At 49.7% G+C, this 22,643-nt stretch overlaps 1 protein-coding gene across 36 annotated transcripts in view; it reads right to left on the bottom strand.

Moving 5' to 3' along the window:
* TCF7L2 (transcription factor 7 like 2) overlaps positions 1–22,643 on the bottom strand; it is a 197,799-nt gene that overhangs the window by 145,207 nt on the left and 29,949 nt on the right. The window contains exon 1 of one of the 36 annotated variants that reach the window (XM_044240545.1): positions 16,502–16,631. The exons of the other annotated variants lie outside the window; for them this stretch is intronic. Coding sequence (XP_044096480.1) covers positions 16,502–16,555 — 54 coding nt within the window. The 5' untranslated portion in view covers positions 16,556–16,631. Of the gene's footprint in view, positions 1–16,501; positions 16,632–22,643 lie in introns of those variants that run through there. 36 annotated transcript variants of the gene reach the window in all.

The following is a 22,643-nucleotide window of genomic DNA, read 5'->3' as shown; positions in this document are numbered from 1 at the left end:
CAGCTCAAGGGATGAGGGCAAGCAGCAACATTCTCCTGAAGCCTTTCCTCAGCATCCCAGGATGTGTCCCTGATGCTTTGGGCACCCCTCCCCGGAAGCAGGCACCTTGTATTCTCCAAGGAATTTCCAGGCTGTGCTGCCACCGGCGGCGGGAGGTACCTTTGCAACAAGGCACCAAGTGGACATGTATAATGAACGCAGTGGAGAGTCTCAAGGGCTGAAAACCTAGAACCGGGGGGACTCGTGCCAACAATTCTGATCAAGAGGTGGCAGGGATTTCCCAAGACCTTTCAGAGGGTAACTCAACCTGGAGAGATCGCAGGCTGCCTCAACTTCAGCATCTACAGATTCAAGAGGCAGCGCAAAAAGCAATGGAGAAGGGACCCATCCGCCATGAATGGGTTCTAGCCACCACGAGACTGACTGCCAGAAGCCCAACACCATTCTATGCACAGGATTTTGAGTCCGCTCATGAGCTGAGCAGGGCTCAGCTGGCCTCAACATTCTATGCACAGGATTTTGAGTCCGCTCATGAGCTGAGCAGGGCTCAGCTGGCCTCAGCAGAAGGAAGAGGAAGAAGACAGGGCTGGCCCCCTCAGACACCCAAACCTGCCAACCACCAAGAGGGAAAGGCAAGGGCAACCGCTCTCTTAACAGTGTTTCCTGAACAGCAAGCCTACCGGGCATGATTGCAGGTGGTACCTGCTATTACCTGAGTAGCTAGAGGATATTAATGTATATTAGAAAAAAATAAACCGGCACGCCAAACTTATAATTTCACAGATGTTAACGCTTACAACAGAGAGGCTGAGTTCAAATACGTGAATCAAAGGTTTGCATCAAATAAGTAACAGTGCAGGTGGCATCCAGTTAGGCCAAAAATCATGACGGGACATATGGGGATGAGAAGCTTGAGAGCCCACAGTAAGGAAACCCAACGAGAATTCAGGCTGCACAGTGCTGACGTCATCAGGGTTGCAACCCCAGCTAGAAGGGGAGGCTGTGGTACCCTGTGGAGGGTGACAGGTGGGGGCGGCGGGGAGACAGCCGAATGAGGGGGCAGCAGCTTCTGATGCTGGACGGTGACAGGGGCGGATGTCGCCGGAGCTCTGGCCACACCACAAAAAGTACCCTAGGCCAAGGGGGGGGAATGACCAGCCTCAGAAAGCGGAAACCATTGCCCCAAATGAATCACCCACCAAACGGTGCTGGTGCTGGAATGTGTCAGAAAACCATTCAAAAAAGCCCTGGATGAAAAGCTAAAGAAGGAATGGTCCATGAAATCTTAGATGAAACAAGCAAACAAGTATCCACAAAGCTCTGCAAAGAGACCAAGCAAGGAGACCCGTGGGTCACTTTCACTTTCGCTTCCCACGAGACTCCCCTCCTCCCCCCCCTCCAGCTTCTGGCCTGCGGCTGCGACTTCCCCAAGCCCCAGCCCCAGCGAAGCTGCCATCTGAACCCGGGAAAATCCCGCAGCATCGGGCCCAGTAAGTGGTCCAGAGAGGCCATGCCAAAAGCCAGGCAGACAGCGAGCCCCCGCAGGCAAGGATAACTTCCGGGATGCAGGTCACATGGGGTCACCAGCCCTCTCCCATCCACCCCTATCGCACGCCCCTTCACACGCTTCTCCCCCCACCATGTTTTCACACTTGCGAAGAAAGGGGTAAAGGGGAAAGAGGCGCCGGCTATAGCCCAACTCGTTCCAAATGCAAATGAATCCCTTTTACACTGTTAGCTTCCATTTCCAGGAAAATGTGGCGGAATCACTGTGTTTACTTCAGCCTCAGTGATGCTGCCAGGACACAGCACAACCTTCAGTCAAGCTATTAACTTGAACGTTGAACTTCACAGCCTGGCTGTCTTCCTCAGCCTTCCTTTTGATGTTACCTCCAAAGCAAAAGATCAAAGGCTTTGAGTGTGGTGAGGGGAAGTCCCAAGCTCTTAGCCTACCAGCCTGTGATATATGTTAAAATCCTGGCCAAGAGAGCTAGCAGGAGAGGGAGCCTACTCCAGAGAGGCCCAGGGCGGGCAGGGGTGCAGGAATGAGGCCGAACGTAGAATGAGGTCACCTGTGACACAGACACCAGGGACAATGACAACTCGTATGCGTGAAACATCTCCTACCTGGAAACGCACACAGAACTCCCAAGGATAAAACTGCCTTGGCAGGCATCGTATCCACCCCTGCAACACACACCCAGAAGAGCCAGATCCCATGCACACACACACACACACACACCCAAAAGAGCCAACTGCTGCTCCATGAGGCCTTCTCCCTCACAACGTACCCCCCTAACCAATCATCCAACAAACTTGAACTGGGCTTGCGCTGCGTAGCAGACACTACCCTGTTCTCCAGTGGGGGGGAAAGCACGCGTTAATCAAATAACCACACCAGGCAATGCCGATCACAAACAGAGGTGCCAGTGCTGCAGGGGAAGCAATGTCGTCTTAAGAGGGTGCAAAATGCGGCAGCCACTGTAGGTGTCCCCCTGAGGGTGTGGGGAATGGACTGTGGGGACAGCAGGCAGAGGGGCCTGGCTGGACGGTGGGAAGAAGCAAGAGAAACTGACAGGGTTCAAAGAAGGGGCTCGGGCCGGCCGCACAGGGCTCCCAGCAGCAGAGGGGACATGCTGGGTCCCAGGCAAAGGTGTGTCCTGGGCTTTTCCAGCTACAACTCTCTGATACAACGAAGAATCAAAAAGCATCCTTTTAAGAAACATCTAAAGATTCTAACAGACTGTTTTTTAATGGGGGGAAGGGCTATAAAAATACCAATGATAACTGAATGTATATGATGATCAAAAACAGAAAAACTGAAATCAAAAATTGGTTCTCTCGGGGAAGGGACAGAGCAGAGCCTTCAGGACACTGAAAAATGTCCTTCCTTTGCCCTGGGTCGTGAGTACACAGGTGTAAACCTATAAAAATTAGATAGCTGGATACACCTGAGGTCTGTGCACTTTAAATTCTGTGCCAAGAAGTAAAGACGGGAGTGGGGGGCCCTAGATCCCCCCGTGAAAGGGTCTGGGCAGCCAGCACAGCACGGTGAAGCAACCTCAGGCGTTGCTTGTTCTCGCCCAGGAGAATGGGCTTGAAATATAAAAACCAAGGTTTCAACCAAGAACATAAACAAGCCTATCTCTGGTCCCTTTTCCCTTTTAGAAACAAAAATTTGGCTAAAGGGATAAAACACAGAAATTCTTATGGGACGGCTTTCATTATGGACAGAATGTGCTGTTTTCCAATTTGCTACATCTCCTGAGTTCCATTTTACGTTTTACAGGAAAAGTCTCTAAAAGCAACCAGAGGCCCTTAGGGCCAAATTTATCTTTACTCTCTCCAAATCTAACAAGCTCTTCCTCCGGGACACCGCAGGGCCGCCCCGCACCCTCGACGCAGGGTCCCTACTGGCTCTGTTCTTTCCCTGCCTCTGTGGCTCCCCAACCCGTCATGATTTCTATTTCTCAGAACATGTAATAGCTCTGCTTCACCTTCAGACAACAGCATCGTGGCCGGACTCTGGTCAAAACAAGTCCGACAGAGGGAAACTACCCGATCCGTCAACTGAAATCCTTGCCCAAACCACCAAGAGTGGTTTTTCCTTTCATTCCTGAGTCCAGAAAGGCACTCCAGGATGGCAACAAGGACAACCTGCGTGGGGACTGCTTCCTCCGGCTCCTCCCACTCCCCGCCCCCATCCCCTTTGCAGACCACCTCTTGGGAGCAATCCTCACCACTCAGGGCAAGAAAGTAGCCAATTCAATCCCAAACGCCCCAGCAAAAAGGACAGCAGGGGCAGCAGGGGCAGCAGGGAGAGGGTGTGAGAACCACAAGCAGTTCGGGGCAGGTTAAGAGCAACTGCTCCCTACTAGAGGGTCAGCAGGGGGAGGGAGCATCCTGCAAGACAGAGTGGGGCCCTGACAATGAACCTCAGAGTAGCAAACAACTTAGAATTCAGGCAGTTTCAGCTCGATTAAACCCTACTGAGTGGAGAGCTTCTCCACAGTGGCCCTGCCAGCTGGTGCCAGAGCCAGGCCTGAGACTCCCCCACCCCCCACCCTCTCAGAACCAACCTCCCTCCCAGCAAAACCCACATCTCCCTGAATATAAGAGTCCTGCCAGTCACATGGGCACAACGCACCATCCAAATGATCAAATGGCACGTCGACCTATAAGACTGCCTTGAGCACCAAGAACCCCATTCATTCAATCATTCATTCACCCATCCATTCATTCATCCATCCTTGGCTCCAATACCCTAGGTGCCAGGTAATGTGTCTCGGGTCTGAATATCACCATTCCCCTGCACTGCCAGACCACCATAGAAGGTTTACACAGAAGACACTGCCGGCGATCAAAAAGATGCTTTGAGAGCCACCTAGGTGGCTCAGTCGGTTAAGCATCTGACTCTTGGTTTCGGCTCAAGCCATGATCTCACGACCGTGAGATCAAGCCCCCACATCAGGCCCTGTGCTGAGCGTGAAGCCTGCCTGAGATTATCTCTCCCTCTGCCCCAACCCCCACACCCATGCACACACACACACACACTCCCTCAAAAAAAATTAATTAAAATAAAAGGGTTTGAAAGTGGAGCTGGATGAAGAAGTACACACCCAGAAGTACACTTCAGTGTGTGGGGAAAGTCACAGTAATTGTCTGAAAACACAGGGAGAGTCACAGCCGGGAGGAGAAAAGTGCCATCCCAACTGCAGACACGGAAGTCCTCCTACAAAGTCTTTTCCTGCCCCATCTCTGATCTGTGATATGCCCGGACCCGATCATCTCTTGGTCTGAATAAAGACCACAGGACCTTGAAGGACCACTGTCCACTAACGGCACATTCTCCAAGGGAAGGACTAGCTAGTGAATCCGCTGAAACTCTCACTTCTGCACTCCCCTGAAGCATCTTAACGGCTCCCTAAAACACGGCGATGGCTCATCTGGAGGCTGGGAGGCCCAGGACACGGTCCAGAGTCTCATCCTCCCCCTTCCTACCTCCCGTGATTCCCTCACTTTGTCCCCACAGCGGCTCATATGGGACTGTGCACCCCAACAGCACCCCACCCAGAGCCTTCCCCATTCCCTGGCACCCCCCATGCTCTCGGGGAAACCCACATCTCTTCTCATTCATGAAGTCCCAACGAACGGACTGGTCTGGGGCAATCAACTTCCTCTCTTTCCAGCTCCGTTTCTTCAATCCGCAAAGTCCCGATGGTTTACCAATTCCAAGCTTCGCTTCATTCTTTCGGCCCCGAGGACACTTAACATGCCTCTGAATGTGTCCGTTCCCATGTTCCCCCACAGAGAAAGCACATGTCCCCGGTCCCTGCTGCCTGCGGACAGGTGCAGCCAACAGCTTCAGTTTCTGCTGTCAAGCTTCGAGCCATGGAAAGGTGCTGGTCTATCACCATACTGGGTCTCCGGATTTGACTCAAATCCTGGTGTCGTGACCTGCCGCTTGGCGGATCGCAAACAAGTTCCTCAACAGAAGCCACAGTCAGAGTCCTCACCTGTTGAATGAGAATCCCATCTCCTGGCCTCAGAGGAACAAAGAGGGGGCTGAGTGGCTGGCACAAAGGAGGTTACCTCAGATGAGTTCCTTTCCCCCTCCCCTGCTTGTCCATAAAACACTTGGTAAGTTCCTAGAAACAAAGCTCAGAATGGCTCAGGCTGGGAAAGGGGGTCACAAAAGGGGGGGGGAGGGGAACAGAGCACTGCCATCATTTCTGAGTCCAAAAGTGGCTCCAGGAGACATCCAAGTCTAGTCATGGAGACTATCCCCAGGCCATGCTGGGGCTCTGGGGACAGCTCGTCACAAAGCAGATGCTACTGGCACCACACGGGTGGGTGGCAAACAAAGACGCTGGCAGCCGAAGGGTCTCTAGGGGCACGTGGGTGAGATCCCACAAAGACGGAGCATCAAAAAGAAGGCCCAAATCAAGACCTGATCACACATCAGCCACAATAAATAATGTTTGCTCAAAGGTGGGAGGGATAGAGAGAGGCCCTTATTGGAGAAGGCCTACTTGCACGTCCAATGTTAAAGAAAAGCTTGTTTTGTATGCTACACAAAGGAGACACTGTTTGCAAATGCCTTGCCCATATACATAATCAGGGCTGCCTCTGGTTATTACATAAGTCTCTGATCACTGGGGATTCCAAAATTAATTTCTTTCTATACTTATTCATAATATTATGAATATATATAAGAATATATTCATATAAATAAGGCTATATATATTCTCATATAAGAACACACACTCGAGGGGTGCCTGGGTGGCTCAGCAGGTTAAGCCTCTGCCTTCAGCTCAGGTCACGATCCCAGGCTCCTGGGATCGAGTCCTGCATCAGGCTCTCCCCTCAGCAGGGAGCCTGCTTCCCCGTCTCTCTCTTTCTGCGTCTCTGCCTACTTGTGATCTCTCGATCTCTCTCTGTCAAAAAAAACCAAACCAAACAAAACAAAACAAAAAAAATGCACACTCTAAAGTAAAATTTAAAGATAAATAAAATTTACAGACATATCGAATTGTTAGATGCAGTTACATCTGAAGAGGTAAGGAATTCTGACTTCTTCAATATGACCCCCTCCAAGAAAAAGTGGAGAGATAATGTGATTTTTATTACCTTTCATGTTTTACCGTATTTTTTTTTGAAGAGAAAGTCTCAAAGCAGAAGTGAAGACAATAGAACCTCTAATTAAATCAGATTAAATTCTTTTTCCTATTGCGTCTGAAGGCTACTCATGGACATACTTGAATCTTGACATTGCCATCGACCAACACCAGGACTGGGCACAGAGGGGCATCCCCCACAGGGATCACTGCGGCGGCATGGGTAAGTTCCCTTTACCAAACACAGAACAGGAAACACACCACACACACACACACACACACACACATACACACACACACACACACACTTGCACCAGACGCTGAGCTGGGGTTTCTCAGTCTCGGCACCACTGACACGTTGGGCGGGAGAAGTCTTTGTTGTAGGGGCCTGTCCTGTGCACTGGGAGGACAGGCATCCTGGTCTCAGCCCCCAAGACGTAACAATCCTAAAAGTCTCCAGACAATGTCAAATATGCCCTGGGAAACGAGGTTACCTCCATCTGAAAACCCGCTGAGCCAAGCCATTTGGACCCAGTGGCCCCAAGGAACAATAGAGACAACAGACACCAACAATTTGGACCCAGCCAGCTGCCTGAGCTCACACCGCACAGAACAGACGCTCCAGGACCAGTAAAACACCTGGGCCTAAGTCTGTCACCTAGGCATTGCCTCGGGCCCCATACAAAGCTGAATACAACTAACAGGTTACCTAGGTCACAGCTTTTTGTTCCTGCCAACAGGAGATGGAGGATGTCACCCCACCTAATTTTAACCACCCATGACCGCAGGTCTTATTGGGCCGTTTTACAGATGAAGAAACTGAGGCCGAGAGAGCCCGCTGAGACTTGACTCAAGTCTCCTCACCTCTACACAGCTGGGTTCAGACCCCAAGGCACCTCCCACCTATGCCAATAAACGGAAACAATGCTGTGTCGAGTTACAAAGGCGTTTTTAATTCTTTAGGAAATTACTTTGCGGGAAAACAATCTTAGCGATGCCTGGCTTGGATTCACATGTCCTCTGTTTAACTTTAAACCCAACACTCAGAAGACAGTAAAAACTAACAACTAGCATCACTGAGGGTGATGTGGTTCAGGGCTGAGGGGGGAAGAAGGGAAGCCTCATACAATACAAGCCATCTCTTACACACACACGCACACATGCACACACACCCCACCTAGCTTTCCCTGTGACAAACCAGAAAGATCAGAATATCCTTCCAGGACTTCACATGCCCAGAAAAAAGTTTCGAGTAGTCCTCCCTCTACACTAAAAGAAGGAAAAGAGGGTGCTTGGGTGACTCAGTGGGTTAAGCCGCTGCCTTCGGCTCAGGTCATGATCTCAGGATCCTGGGATCGAGTCCCGCATCGGGCTCCCTGCTCAGCAGGGAGCCTGCTTCCCTCTATCTCTCTCTCTCTGTCTGCCTCTCCGTCTACTTGTGATCTCTTGCTGTCAAATAAATAAATAAAATCTTTAAAAAATAAAAAATAAATAAAAGAAGGAAAAGAAAAAACCCTCATTCACTCATTGAAAACGATGGCACTGGAGAGAAACACCGTGCTCCGTAACCTGTCTACCAGCCACTTCTCTGAGAACCAAGCTACCAGCTAACAGCCCACAGCTCGGAGCTGGCTGGGGTTCTACTTACCCTGCAGGCATTTTTCTTATTTCAAAGTTTCTATTAACTCCCCACTGATGTGCCCTAAAAGAATTTTTAAGGGCTTGGAAACACATAAATAAAATAGTCTTTGTTGGACCAGCACAGCCAAATGAAAGCCTTTCACCTGTACCAGTAGTGATAAAAGTTTCAGGCCTCAGTTTCATACCCACCTTCCGAAGACCGGAGAACCTGGAGCTCTTGAACCTTCCCTGGCTCCCCTGCCCTCCCAGCCAGCGCGTTCCGCTCCCCAGCTAAGGGCGGGTGAGGAAGATCTGTCCACTGGATGCACAGGTTGCAGGAAACATTCCTGATGCCAGGCTGCGCTCCGGAGTGCTCTGCGTTCCTTCAGAGCCTTCCAAAAATACCCAGTTAAATTGTTTGTCAAAACCCAGTTTGCACATAGTTAAAGATGAAGCAGAATCCTTAGAGGCTGTGGCTTACTGGCTCAGTGGAGGGCTGAAGGGGTGGAGGCAGAGAACAGAGAGGGAATTTGGAAGAGAGAAATAGGATCCAACCACATCAAATACCCAGAAACAGAAAAATAAAGGTGCCCATCCAAACAGAGGCAATGCGGTAAATTCGCAGCCATCGATCGCACGGGCCAAGGTCCCCATGTGATGTGTTCATGCATTCAGAGCCTTCTACCAGAGTTATGATCTGCTGCCCTCCCCTCAGGGCCCAAAAGACGGTTTGCCAGGAATAGGACAACAGCAGCGCTGCCAAAGGCCATCCTGAGCAAACATCAGTGCTTACACTGTCCAGAAAAGACATCATCCTAGTACCATTTGGCAGATTAAACAGCTCAGGCGTCCTATTCTGAGTTATTCATCAAATCTGGGCCATCGGCTAGCTGCGTGATCTTAGGCAAGTCAATCTATCTGTCTGGACCTACAGACTGCTCACCTCCGCAAAGACCCTGGCCAGACAGAGATCAAATCCCTTCCACGCACCCCTGGGCACTTGTACTTGCCAACACACACTCCATGTCCCTGACAGCCATGCCCCTGCCCAGGTCAGTCTCAACTTCCCTTCCTCCCTCTGAAGCCTGGTTGCCATGGGCCCTGGGCAGTGAATTCCACAACGATCCCGCTCTACCACCCCCTGCGCTGAAACATGGTGGCCATCCCTTGTCGGAGATGCCAGTGAACTGTCACAGACAGAGATCCGAGATCTAGAAGAGCTATTCAAGCACCGTTTAATCCCACATCTCCCCAGAGTGTGCTGGTCGGTCCTACAAAGGGTTGTCCGTGCTCTCTTTACCTGAAGGCCTTCTCAGATCTTCCAGCGAGCATCTGCTTATGTGAAATCTCCCAAAACTACTTGGCCGCAGTCCTTGTGGAGGACACTCCCAAGGGCTAGCATGCCAGAGAACACATAGGCTGAAAGGCTGCTCCCTAATTCCTCTCACAGAAGAGAAATGGGGCTCCTGGGGTGGGGGGGGTACATCAAGAGAGCCAGGGTGAGGCCCAGGGGTCTGCTGAGACCAGTCTGCATATCTGGCCAGTTTAACACAAGGAAGACAGATACTTATCAACAAGACTACATATGATTTGGGCTTTCCAAGGATACCCACAGTTTGCAGGATCTATGTCAGCATCCACTAGGAAGCAGCAAGCCCTACACTGGCAGGAAATCCTTAGGCCAGGATCATCTTCTACATGTACCTCACTTCCACGATGAATAATTGAAATTTCAGTGTATTCCATTTTCCACCCAGATCATGAGAAGAATTAATCAGCAAACCCATGGACCCCATCTGCAAATTCCTCACAGGAACTTACCTCTTCCTCCTGATGGCCCAACAGAGATGGTGCCTGCAGAATGCCAAGGGCTCCCGAGAAGGCAGGCACCAAGCTAAGACAGTATCACCTAATAACAGGGCTCAGAACCCCACCAGGAAGACCTCAGCAGCGGGCAGAGTCCTTCAGAGGCGACACGGAGTGGGCCGTGAGGCGCCCACCTGCCTCTCCCGCCATCAGGGTTGGGCCCGCTCAGCCGCGTGAAACACAGAAGACACAGGACGGTTTCAACTGTCTGCTGCACGGGCCTGGACACTCAGGGACACTCAGGGACACTGGAGCGGAAAGTCCCATGCAAACAGAGAAAGCCTGGTGAAGGCACAGTCTCCCTGAAGAAGGTCCCAAATCCATCTACGAGCCATACTGATGGAATGGACATGGAAAAATGCCTCTCGCCCCACGGAACTCGGTCTCTTAATTGGACGGAGACATTGCGATGACTCATAAAGACACGAAGTCATGCAAAAGCATGACCAAATTCTTAGCACTTCTGGTCACCACGTATTGTTCCTAGGAGGCAAATACAGAGTAAAAATGTATACTGATGCTACAGGGCATCCGGACGGCTCCACCAGTTAAGCGTCTGGCTCTTGATTTCAGCTCAGGTCATGATGTCAGGGTCCTGAGATCGAGGCCCGCATCCGGCTCCAAGCTCAGCAGGAAGCCTGCTGGACAGTCTCTGACTCTGTCCGCCCTCCCCGCTGCTCGCTCTCTCGCGCTCTCTCTGTGTGTCAAATAAATAAACAGATCTCTTAAAAATGCTTTTTTAAATGTATACTGGTGAGAGGAAAGGTGGCAGCTTGAGCGCTCAGGCTTCTAACCCTTCTGCGCTGCGTGACTTTGAACAAGTTACTTTCTTTCCTGTGTCAGCGTTCCCTCCTCCAGAAGAGGAGTGTGCCGCACACCATAATGAAATTGCACAATGTCTATAAAGTGCTTAGCCTGGTAACCATGCTTAAATAACAGTTGTTTTAAGTTCTGAGGCAGGGAGAGTCTGTGCAATCTTCACCATTTAAAAATGAGATTTCAGGGGCGCCTGGGTGGCTCAGTAGTTTAAGCCTCTGCCTTCGGCTCAGGTCATGATCCCAGGGTCCTGGGATCGAGTTCCACATCTCTGCTCAGCAGGGAGCCTGCCTCCCCCTCTCTCTCTGCCTGCCTCTGCCTACTTGTGATCTCTGTCAAATAAATAAATAAAATCTTTAAAAAAAATTTTTTTTTAATGAGAATTCACTGGGCTGGCAGGAACTTTCTTGTATTTGCACTGCCATCTGAGGCCACCCCCTGCTCGGTCCCGCTCCCCCCTTCCCCTGTTACAGAGGCTACCCTCCAATAAAATCCATGTATACCTTAAAAAAGGGAGGGTCTTCTTATGGGAAAACCCTGGACATGTTTGCTACAGTCCAATGCAATTCACCAATAGGAAACAGCAGAAGGAAGGTCCTGGTTTGTACAACCAGAAAGTGATAGAGTAAGGACAGAACCTGGACTCTCGGGGCGGTGTGGGGGGGATGTCTCCAGCCACGGTGCTTCTTATACCTCACCTCATGCCCTATCCCACTCTCCACATCTTCTAGAGTAAATCCGGATTGTCATCAGAATACCTCCCCCCACCCTTTCTTTTAAGTGTCAAAGCAACTGATGAGCCATCTCCTCCGCAGGGGGTTGCGATCCACAGGAAATCGAGCACAAGTGAGCGTGCAGGGTATTGTTAGATTACAATACAAGCCACAGAGGACACCCCTGACCTCCCAGAGCATCACTTGAATCCCTGAGGAATGGGACTGGGTCCCAGTATGATGCCTGAGAGTCAATGGAAAGAAAACCAATATGGAATCTCGTTGGCCTCAATCCCAGGCCTCAGAAGGAAATCCACAGAGGCAGGACAGGGACGAGACCAGAACACTGGCTCTCTGCAAGCACAACTGCTTCACTGGCCAGGGCTCTCCCCCACTCCTGACCCACTCTTCCCTGAGGACCAGAGTGTCAACTTTTCCCCGAAAGACAGCATCCCTACAGTTCTCTGCCCAGGAGGCCTATGGGTCTCTTGCTCCTCTTTGGCCTCTGGGTGACAGCAAAGTGACTATCAATTGATAGCATCGGTGTTCTGTCCCAGCATATCCCGCAGCCTGGTGTCTCTCAGCCCACAACCCACCGCCTTTTGGATGAACAAACTTTTCAAATCCTCCACTCATGTTGTCTGAAATTTCAAGACAAACTAGCAGGATGCAAATCAAAACAAGCATAGATTTTCCACTTGCTTTGTCAAATGCTAATGGACTTGTGGTCTGTCTAAACCAGCCTACCCCAGCGGGATTCAGCTGTGCTCCAAGTTGAGAACTAGTCCACCAGCCACAGCTGATTCTCCGAGACTTCTAGGAGCTAAAGCTAAGTCACCTCCAGGGTTGGCGGACGGGAGGAAATGACCCAATTAACCATATCATGTCACCACAAAACCCACAGCCAGCATTTTTCAAGATCTCTTCAAAAACCCATTGCTTCGTTATTTTGAGGAAAAGGACACCTGAGCAGGAGCCTCACTGAAGTCTCCGGAACCACCTGAAGTTCAGCTCAGCCAGCTCCTCGCCATCACTCCCCACAATCCCAGCTGAGCAAGAACTTCACCTTCTCTGTTTTATCTTTCCCCAAGCTAAAACCCTAACATCTCTCAGGAACACAGGGTCTCCCCAGAGTCTCAGAAGAGAGAACACCCTTGTAACATCCCACAAATCTGCAGACATTTCCACCTCTAGAACCCTGGACCTCAGCCCCAGCTCAGTCTCGGAGAAGCTCTGACCTTCACCCCCTCAGTTCCCCGATCTGCAAACAAAGAGGTTGAATGAAACAGTCTGCTGACCCCTTGCAGCTAAAGGGGTCTAACAAGGCACCTGCACACACCCCCAACGGCCTGCTGGCTTTACACTTGCTAAGTGCTGGCCTGAAAGCCCAGTGCTCCCCAGAAACCAGCCCAGAAAGCTGAGAGTGGGCAATCATGGCCTTTCTGGCCTTGCTGCATGAGGATCACTAGGGAGCACTGCAGTTGCTTGTGCTACTGGTTTCTGTGCCCACCTCAAAACACTCAGGAAGCCCTGGGCTGGGGCGGCGGTCAACAATGCAGACAACCTCTCAGAGCCTCGGTGTCCCTTCATGGCCTGACGCGTTGGCTCTGGCCATAGAGCTGCCTCTATTAGTGTTTTAGGCACTCAGACCACCATACTGCCCCTTTTCTGGTTTTCAGGCAAAAAACCAAAGCAAGATCACCCTGGGAATCACTGAGAGCAGAATCTTTCTTGGTTAATAACAGACGCCTTTGCCAGGAGGTCTGATTCATTTCAGCTGCCAGATCCAAAAGGGTCACCCTCCTCCTCCCTAAATGTTATTTCTTCCACTGTACAGGATTCTTTTTATTTTGTTGATTCATGCACTGGGGACAACAGAGTATTATGAACTCTGGATCAGGGCTACCCAGGGTCCTACTCCAGACTGTTGCCCTCACTGGTCTGCTTCCTGATCTGTGGAACGGGAATCTCTGTAAAGGAATGCCTGCCTCGGAGGACGGCTATAAAGTGTAAATGAGGATATAACATGAAGTCCTCAGCCCCATCCGGATGAACGGATGAAGATATGGTCCATATATACAATGGAATATTACACCTCCATCAGAAAGGATGAATACCCAACTTTTGTATCAATATGGGTGAGAGTGGAGGAGATTACTCTGAGTGAAATAAGTCAAGCAGAGAGAGTCAATTACCATATGGTTTCACTTACTTACGGAACATAAGGAATAACACGGAGGACACTGGGAGAAGGAAAAAAGAAGTGAATTGGGGGAAATCGGAAGGGGAGACGAACCATGAGAGACTGTGGACTCTGAGAAACAAACTGAGGGTTTTGGAAGGGAGGGGGGTCGGGGGTTGAGTGAGCCTGGTAGTGGGTATTAAGGAGGGCACGTTTGCATGGAGCACTGGGTGTGGTGCATATATAAGGAATTCTGCAACCCTGAATTAAGATTAATCATCTTAATTGAATTAAGATGATTAAAAAAATAAAAATCTCAGCTCCTAGAAGCTGAAAACTACATCCCTATAGTCAATGGACATTTGAGGTAAAGACTCAATAACTCATTTACTCACAAATATTTCTGGAGCCACTAGACAGTGAGGGTGAAGCCATGAACAGATGGTCCCTACCCTCAAGGAGCTAATATCCAAGAGGGGGAAGTGAGAGCAAAAGGAAGATGTCAGGGAGCGTACGTGTCTTACCACACTCAAGGAAACCGATGGGTAGACACGGGCGAAACAAGTTATCTCTGAAGAGGAAGAGGTTTCAGAGATGGAGTCTCTGAGGGACTGGTATTTAAGCCAATTTAACCAAACACCCCCCTGCCACGGGTTTAGGAGAAGGCCATGTGAACCACAGAACAGCACAGGGGAAAGGTCCTTCTAGATCACTCCCTCCTTCTGAGCTGCTTGGAATGTGGTGATACACCCAAGAAGGTCACACTGGTACTTGTTAAAAACTGGTGTAGACAGAGGCCTCCCCATCCCTTGTCAGTCGTGTTCCCTGCAGTAGAAGAGGGAAGCCTGTCAGGAGAGGGGTGCTATTCACGTCCCCAGGGCTGAGGCAGAAAGACAACCAGAGGGCAACAATCAAACTCCAGCCAGCATCAGGGACCAACAAATCTCTCAGAAACTGCCTCTGTGGGTAAACACCATGCTTCAGCTTGAAAAAAACTTACAGCCAAACTTTGCCTAGATTGGGGGATCCCCCTCTGGCACCCGGGTCACAAGCCTTACATTCTCTTAAGCTCCTCCCACTCACCTGCCCCATTCCCAGGTCCTCAGTTACACCCACCAAGCCGTCGAGGTTTCCCCCAAGCTTTGGGATCTTCCTAGATTTTTTCTGATCAGCAATGACAACCCCACCTCTCTGCCTTTTTTCCTCACCCATGGGCAAAAAAGAGAGAAAGAGGCAGCACCAATTCATGAAAAATCAGCTCTGAACTCCAGTAGCTAGAGATTCTGATGTAACTGGCCTAGAGATGAGGCTTCGACAGCTCCCAGGTGGCTGCCGTCCATGTGGCCCGTGTCAAGAACTCCGGGGCTCCGGCAGTGTAACCGATGGGTGGCCATCCAATTTCAACAGTGGAGAGCAGGAGGAGATTTAACATGACCACTTTGTCAGTAGGTAATCTTTCTACTGTCCCTGGCAAACAATAGTCACATTCTGCTGTCTCAGCCAAGACAACTGGCACATCACAGAATCCAAGGTTTTCGGTCTGGTTAAACACAGTTACATGACTCAGCAATTCCACTCATGGGTTTAAAAGCACCCAGGATCAATGAAAATAGAGTCCACACAACTTATGAACAATCAATAAAATGTGCTATGTCCCTATGTCCATATGATGGGACATTATTTGGTGATAACAAGGAATGAAGAATGGGCACATGCTAAAACATGGATGACCTTGAAAACCATGCTAAGTGAAAGGTCAGACCCAAAAAGCCATCTATCTTACGATTCCACATATACAAAATGTCAAGAAGACGCAAATCAATAGTGATTGCCAGGAACTCACGGGAGGGGAAAATGAGGAATGACTGCTAATGGGCGTAGGGTTTATTTTGGGGTGTGATGAAAATGTCCTGACGATCACCCAACTCTGTGACTATACTAAAAATCACTAAATTGTACACTCTAACTGAGAAAGCCATATGGTTTGTAAATAACCCAGCAGAGCTCCGGCTTTCAAAAACCATCCCACACAGCTTGGGTGTGTTTGTGCTGGGCCCCGCTGTGCCAGCACCACGTGCTCAGTGGGGTGACAGGGAGGCAGCTTCGAGTCCAGCTGTACGCGGGGGAGCCTCCCAATCTAGGTTCAAGGCCCGATGCAGGCATTAAGCAGGAGACAGCATGTGGCAAAAACCATTTTTACAAGCGTGTTTATCAAGACCCCTTCCCAGGTCCCACCCCAGAAGATCCTGCTTCAGTAAACGGGGCGGGGAAGGGGCCCCGTGATCTATGTCAGTTTTTAGAAAGGTGAGAGTTCCCTGACCAGGAAAGTCTGGAAAACACTAAAAATGTAGCAAAGTCGCAAGCTTCACTGCAGAATCTCAGAAACGGATCGACTCAGAAGCTAATTCTTCAGGAGAGGCCTCCGGGGCCCAGAACAGAAGCCTGGAGTCCGGCTCCAGATGCTCCAGGCACCTCCCCTGGGCGTCCGAGGCTGCCTCTCTCCCTCTCTGCTCCCAGGAGCTTTGGTAAAGACAATGCAGTCCCGGAGCCCAGCAGCATCGGGCTCCCATAGGCCTTGCTGGGCAGGCTGCTCTTCTTTTGATTCCAGAAATGTTAGCCCAGCGCCCAGGCGATTGGCAGGGAGCTGGAACCCGAACCCAGGAATCCCAACGCCCACAGATTCTCACCTCCAGCTCCAACAGAGTTCTCTTTGTCGGGTCTGGGTGTCTCCCGGAGGGCATGTTTCCCTCCCAAGGCTGGGGAGGGGAGGCGAGGGCGGGCGTGGAACGGAATCCATGCCACCGACGTGCGTCCTCTGCTCCCGGGTTGCCCAATCACACCGCCCGCAGGGACGGATGGGCAGCCTTTTCCTGGACTTGGCACCGGGCGGCCAGGAGGGAGCTGGGCCCCGCCCACCGGGCCCCGCCGAGCCCAAGGCCCGACCAACAGGCCGCCTGAGTCTGCATCCTGCCAGGGCAACGGGGCTCGAACAAACAACGGGGCTCTTGTTCAGACACGCTTTTTAGCCAGTGAGGTTACCCTCTAGAAATACTTCTAAATAAATACACAGGCCAGCCCGTCCTGAGGTCTACACGCAGCCCTGCTTTCGGCACAGCGCCAGGCTCGGCGGCCCTGCCAACCCCCTCCGCCGTGTGGCTCGCTCCACCTTCACCGTGAGGTGTCCTCGGGAACCAGACGCAGAAGCCACGGCTCCCAAGCGTGGGGCCAGGAGGCAGGGAGCTGGAGGCCCGCTGATCACAGCAGGCCCTGCTCCCTCCAACAGGCGCAGAGAAAGGGGAAGTCGGCTATGGCTGGCTAGCCTGACAAGAGGCCTTCGGCACCGAGGCGACCCACCCCATCTCTGCTTCAGATGCGATGCAGCCCGGGCTGGGCGACCGGGACCACCCCAAAGAGAGCTCGCAGTCCCCACACTGGGGGCTAAGCCTGAGCGCCCCCGGCCACGGGAGAGACTCACCCTGTGGTTCCTCTTACCCTGCGGGAGGAGTGCCCAGCTTTCTGAACCACTTACGAGCCTCAGTTACAGCCTCACACTGTACGCAGGGATGGACACACCCCTCCCAAGATCCCTGTAGCACCCCACTTCCCAGAGGGAAACTGAGTTCTCTTTTGGATGCTGAGATTAGCCACATGGCCACAGCTCTGGGTTCCCCAACTGGATGCACAATCTCGACCCGGTAAGAAGGAATCCAGAACCTGAGGGTTCCTGACGCCACCTTGATGGGAGAGTTCTAAGAAGGGAAAGGCAGCTCTGAGCTGTACAAACACAGGATTCAGACAATGAACCAAAAGATGGCAAACTGTCTCAAATTTAAAGCCTGCTTCTCCCCAGAGGGCTTCCATAAAACTAGGTTCCTTTCGGTGCTCGCAACTATCCACGGAGATGAGTTCGGAATATTATTCCCATTTTTAAGGTGAGAAAGAGACTTGGGAGATGTAAAGAAGTATAGTAAGCTGAGGAGTTCATTTTTAACATCCCTTCGGATCCTAAGATGCCGCATCTGTCCAAAAATTTAACGGATGGGGATGTATGGTGGGGAAAAGGTGGGAGGAAATGAATTTTGCAAGCCTGAACTACACTGACATTTGATGGATGTAATTAAAAGTTCCCCTTCAAGCAAGAGGAAAAAAATAAATAAATCCATGTCTCAACCGAGTTACCCTGGGGATGTGCAGGACAACCACTAATAAAACACTCCAGTCCCCCCATTGCTCTGTGTCTGATTCCGGGGAGAAAAAACTATCCGTTAGCCACGTGCAGGAGTCTTGAGAGGCAGGCAATTGTCTTTATATTATTAACAGTAATAGAACACGCTACCAGGAATAATCATTTCTACCATTTCATTTCATGCCAACCTCAACCTTCATTTCACTGTATGAGCTGCTGGGCATCAAAGCCAACAAATTCGCAGAAATGCTCAGGGAAGGAAGGAGGGGGAAGAGAAGCAGCCTTCTGCCCACCACCATCCCCCACCCCATCCATTAGAAAACATATTCCTAAATAAATAATGACAGACCCAATCTGCAAAATATCCCACAGTACCAGGTGAGCAGAAAACCCCAAAACATCACCTCCAAAAAAAAAAAAACTGGAGACCTCCATCTCCCAATTCATCCACCCCACCTTGGTTCAAATTAAATGAAATGCTATCACGCTGCTGTGTTTTAAAACAGTGTCCGAGAAGGTAGAAAAGGTTACCCACAGCAAGCAAGGACTGCCATCCTCACCATAGCAACGCGCCTATTTATAATATGGTCTACCTGCATCAAAGGCTTGCACAAGACACTCAAGGCAAGTCTAGTGCTACATCCAAGCCCGAAGATGAAGCCGGAAACTCTCGTGAGCTTGGCAATGAAACACTTCCAATTACATTACATGCCACGATTATTAGCATTGACTATCAATTTTTTCTCTCTTTCTACTCCAGTAAGAGTAAAGGGGAAAATGAATTAAGACAGTTTCGAGGACATACAGAAACCCAGCATGTGACTTTCTAAAAGTGCTGTGGCTATTTTTTTTTTTTTTAATGGTTAACCCCAGAGGCAGAGACAGGAAGGAGAGGTTGCGAAGGAGAGGCACACATGAGGTTGCTGACTCTTCCCCGGTGTCCTGCGGGTTCACGAGCAAGGACTCAGCCACTCGCGCCAGAGTGGCTCCAGATCCAGATATCCGCTAGACCTGGACCGTGGAAGGAAAAAGAGGCTCTCCTTTTAGAGGGAAACACAGGTACCCACATCCAATCACTCCCCTGCAAAAGGATTCTGATTTGCCCTCCAAGGCCATGTTAGAATTTTCACAGAGAAACCCAACTACATTCCCAACAGCAAGCTCCTTGTTCCATGTCAATACAGTTAAGGGTAGAGCAGGGCAGGGCCCAGCATCACGCAAAACCCAGATTCAAACCCTGGGGCGGCCCCAGCCATGTACCCTTGGGCAAGTTCCCTAACGTTCTTTAGTTTCCTTTAGTTGTATAATGGGGATGATGTAGAAAGTTGCTGTAACAGGTTTACAAATCTATAGAATGTTCTAGAAACTGGCACGTAGCAAGAGCCCAACAAGCAACCTCTAATCTGTTTTTTACTTTTGCTACTAATATCAAGGTTCTTTCTGGAGCAGTGAGGCTAAATAAACAAAGCGTTAAGTCCCCACACATAATAAATCCACAAGAATACCTTAAAAATGAGGTAGTCCCGATCCTTAACACACACGCGCCATGAAATAACGCCAGCCCCATTTCGTAGCTGGAAGAACTGAGGCTAGACTCACATCTGCACCAGCGCTAATGCCAAGGTTCAAAGCAGAGGGTGAGCAGCCAACAGGAACCATCAATGGAAGGCAGATGAATAATGACCCACCATGTTTTCATTCAGTCAAATGGAAGAAAGACCAAAAAAAGCATCCCTTTGACCAAGCTGAGTGGCACATAAGACAGAGGGATTCACAGCTCTAGACACCCTTGTCTGCGAAGAATTTTCTCTTCGCGACAGACTGTACGTTCCTACACGGCAGAGACTATGTCGTTGTATCTAACCATCCCCAGAGCCACGGACACCTCACAGACTCCAAATAAATATTTGATTCTGTGTGACGCATTTAAGGGGAAAATTGCTTCGGCTCCCTGGTATCTCCCCTAAAGTGGTTTTTCATTAAAAACAAAAGATATAGTAACATTTCATGTCATTATTCTAACAGTCCTTCAGAGATGTTTTTCTTCTGCCTATTTTACAGACAGACAAACAAAGGACTAGGGAAGCATTTGCTCAAGCTCATACAGAGTCACTAAGCAGCAAAGCCAGGATCCAAAGGTGGGTCTGTCTGACTCTAGATTCAAGCTCTAAACCACTTCCTTATTCTTGACATTTCTCTTGATAGATCGTGTACATTCAGCAGAGTTCTTAGCTACAAGTAGATGCTCAATTAAGTATTTTTAAAATAGAAACCCAAAAGAAATGGACAACTCAGGTTGTAGCCTCCAATGCTCACAAAACTCTACATCGAGCATAGCTGACAACTGTGAATAACTCTTGCTTGTAGACATTTTATAAAAAAAGAATTCAGTGCAGGTTTTCGCCCACCCATCTCTGCAAGAAAAAAGCCCAGGAGCAAAACCAGTGATGTGGAATGGGCTGGACCTGAAATGTCAAGGTCCAGGTATTAAATTAGGCTGCACTAGAAATTTCCAAACCAGGGTCCAGCATCACCAGAGAAAAGGGAGCAGCAGGTCCATGCGGCACCCACCTGGGCGGAGTTCTCAACCATGACAGCTTCTCAGCATCTTCCCAGGGAGGAGTGGAGGCCTCAAGAAAGGGAGGTACGAAGAAAATGCTCTAATGCATCCTCTTAACCACAGCCCGAGTATTTCTCCACCAGAGAGAAACAGCAAGTGCAACAACAGTGACTTCTAAGTGTGGAGGCCGATTATAGCTTTACTTTCAAAAGAGCTTTGATTGATCTTTTTTGATAGACCTGAAATAAATTAAACTAGATTGACTCACTTGAGAATGGACTCTAATCCCTTAGTCAGATCCCGGAGAACTCAAACCAAACCAGCTGTTAATTTAGGCTTTATAAGATAAAGCATGAGAAATCCAAGTTGATGTACCCCAGAGCAAAGCTTACATCATCTCTGTAAGCAATCAACTTACCGCTTCTTTTAGGAACTAATCAGTTCTTGGGTAAGTGGGTGCCAAGTCTGCACTCTCAGAGCGAAACTAGCTCAAAGAAAGGAAGAAAGGCGAGAGAGGGAGAGAGAACCCGAGGAACTGACAGACTCACTCTCCCAGCAAGCTCAGAAGCAGCCTAAGACGTTGTCATTCTGCTTTCTGCAAGTCATCAGTCTTGTGCTACAAAGCTACATGGCTTGACCAGAGCCTAACCACCAAGTGAGAGGAAGCACTGGCACTCTTCATATTTCTTTTAAAAAGGTGGGGAGCAGAATCACCCAGAAAATATTCCCCACTAGTTTTTTTTTATTCCCTCATCTTTGAAGATCACACCGTCCCCTTTATCTCTGCTTCTGGGTGCCTTTGATTTGAATATAGGAAACCCAAGGCTTTCAAGTGGTAGCTGCCCGTGGCACTAATAGAGTTAATAAGCACTGCACACCCACGCGTGTGTGCACACACACATGCACACGCGCACACACACACACTACAGGCTCTTTTCCAAGCTGAGCTCTGCTCACTCACAGGCAGCCCTCCCAACTTCCACTAGCAGTTTTTGGAAAGGGATTCCTGTCTTCATCCCAAATGAAGGTGGGTATTCACCTCCAGGGAACCCCACCCACTGACGGGCCTGGAGGCTCGGACACTAGCTTTCCCTTCTGGGGGGAAAAAATACAAGGCTGCCAGCTTCTTGCTGCTAAACAATGTTTCATAGATCACTCTGTTTACCGAACATAAGGGGATCAAGAATTGAAATCCAATTTAAGGAATTATGGTGCCTTCAGACTGTTTTTCCTCAACGATGAAAAAAGACAGGCATGTTGTTTCTGGAAGGAGGCCAGAAGAAACTGATCCTTGTAGTAATACCAGAAAAAAAAAAAAGAAAGAAATCAATGTATGTGTTTATATATGTGTTGGGGGAGGGGACAGCTAAAACTAGGAGTTAAAATCCGAATAGCAAGGAATTCGCTTCCTTCCACGAAACGGTGCTGAAGTTCATTTCAGTCTTATTTTGATATCTATCAGACAAGCAGAATACATTCATCTTTAATTTCTTCTCAGAAGAAGAAATTTAACCAGAGACATTAAAACCAAAACCAACCACAACGTCTGACCACTTGGCCTTCACTAGTAGCATAATGGACCAAGTACGCAACAGCAGTTTCAACTTGCTGGGATTATAGATGTCACTCCCTTCTCTCTACAAGGAACCACTGCTGTTCTGTACTCCCCACTCGTCACTGTGCTGGGGCTCTTCTGTAGGTCATCCCAATTAATCCTCCAAGACGCCCATTTTACAGATATAACTGAGACTCAGGGAGGTTAAGTTAGTGGCCAAGGTCCCACATGCAATAAATGGGTATGTCTTGAGAGCCAGGGTAGGTCTAACATCACTGCCAGGGCTCTGATGCATCACCCCAGAAGGCCTCCTTGTCCTGGCAAAAACGATTAACTCCAAATAAAACAGCACTCTTGTGGCTGCTAATGGGTCTCGCCACTGCGTACAGCCTGTGGAGGCATTTCACAGATGGGCAAACTGAGACCCAGAGAGTAGGTTATCTACAAGCGGATAATTTAGTTGCAGACCTAGCAGTGTTCTGAGTTCCTGGGCCCCTAACTGTCATTATTAAGCTTCATCCTCAAACT

The sequence above is a fragment of the Neovison vison genome, chromosome 2 (assembly GCF_020171115.1).
Source record: "Neovison vison isolate M4711 chromosome 2, ASM_NN_V1, whole genome shotgun sequence".
Lineage (NCBI taxonomy): Eukaryota > Metazoa > Chordata > Mammalia > Carnivora > Mustelidae > Neogale > Neogale vison.
This window is presented reverse-complemented; position numbering and strand designations above follow the sequence as displayed.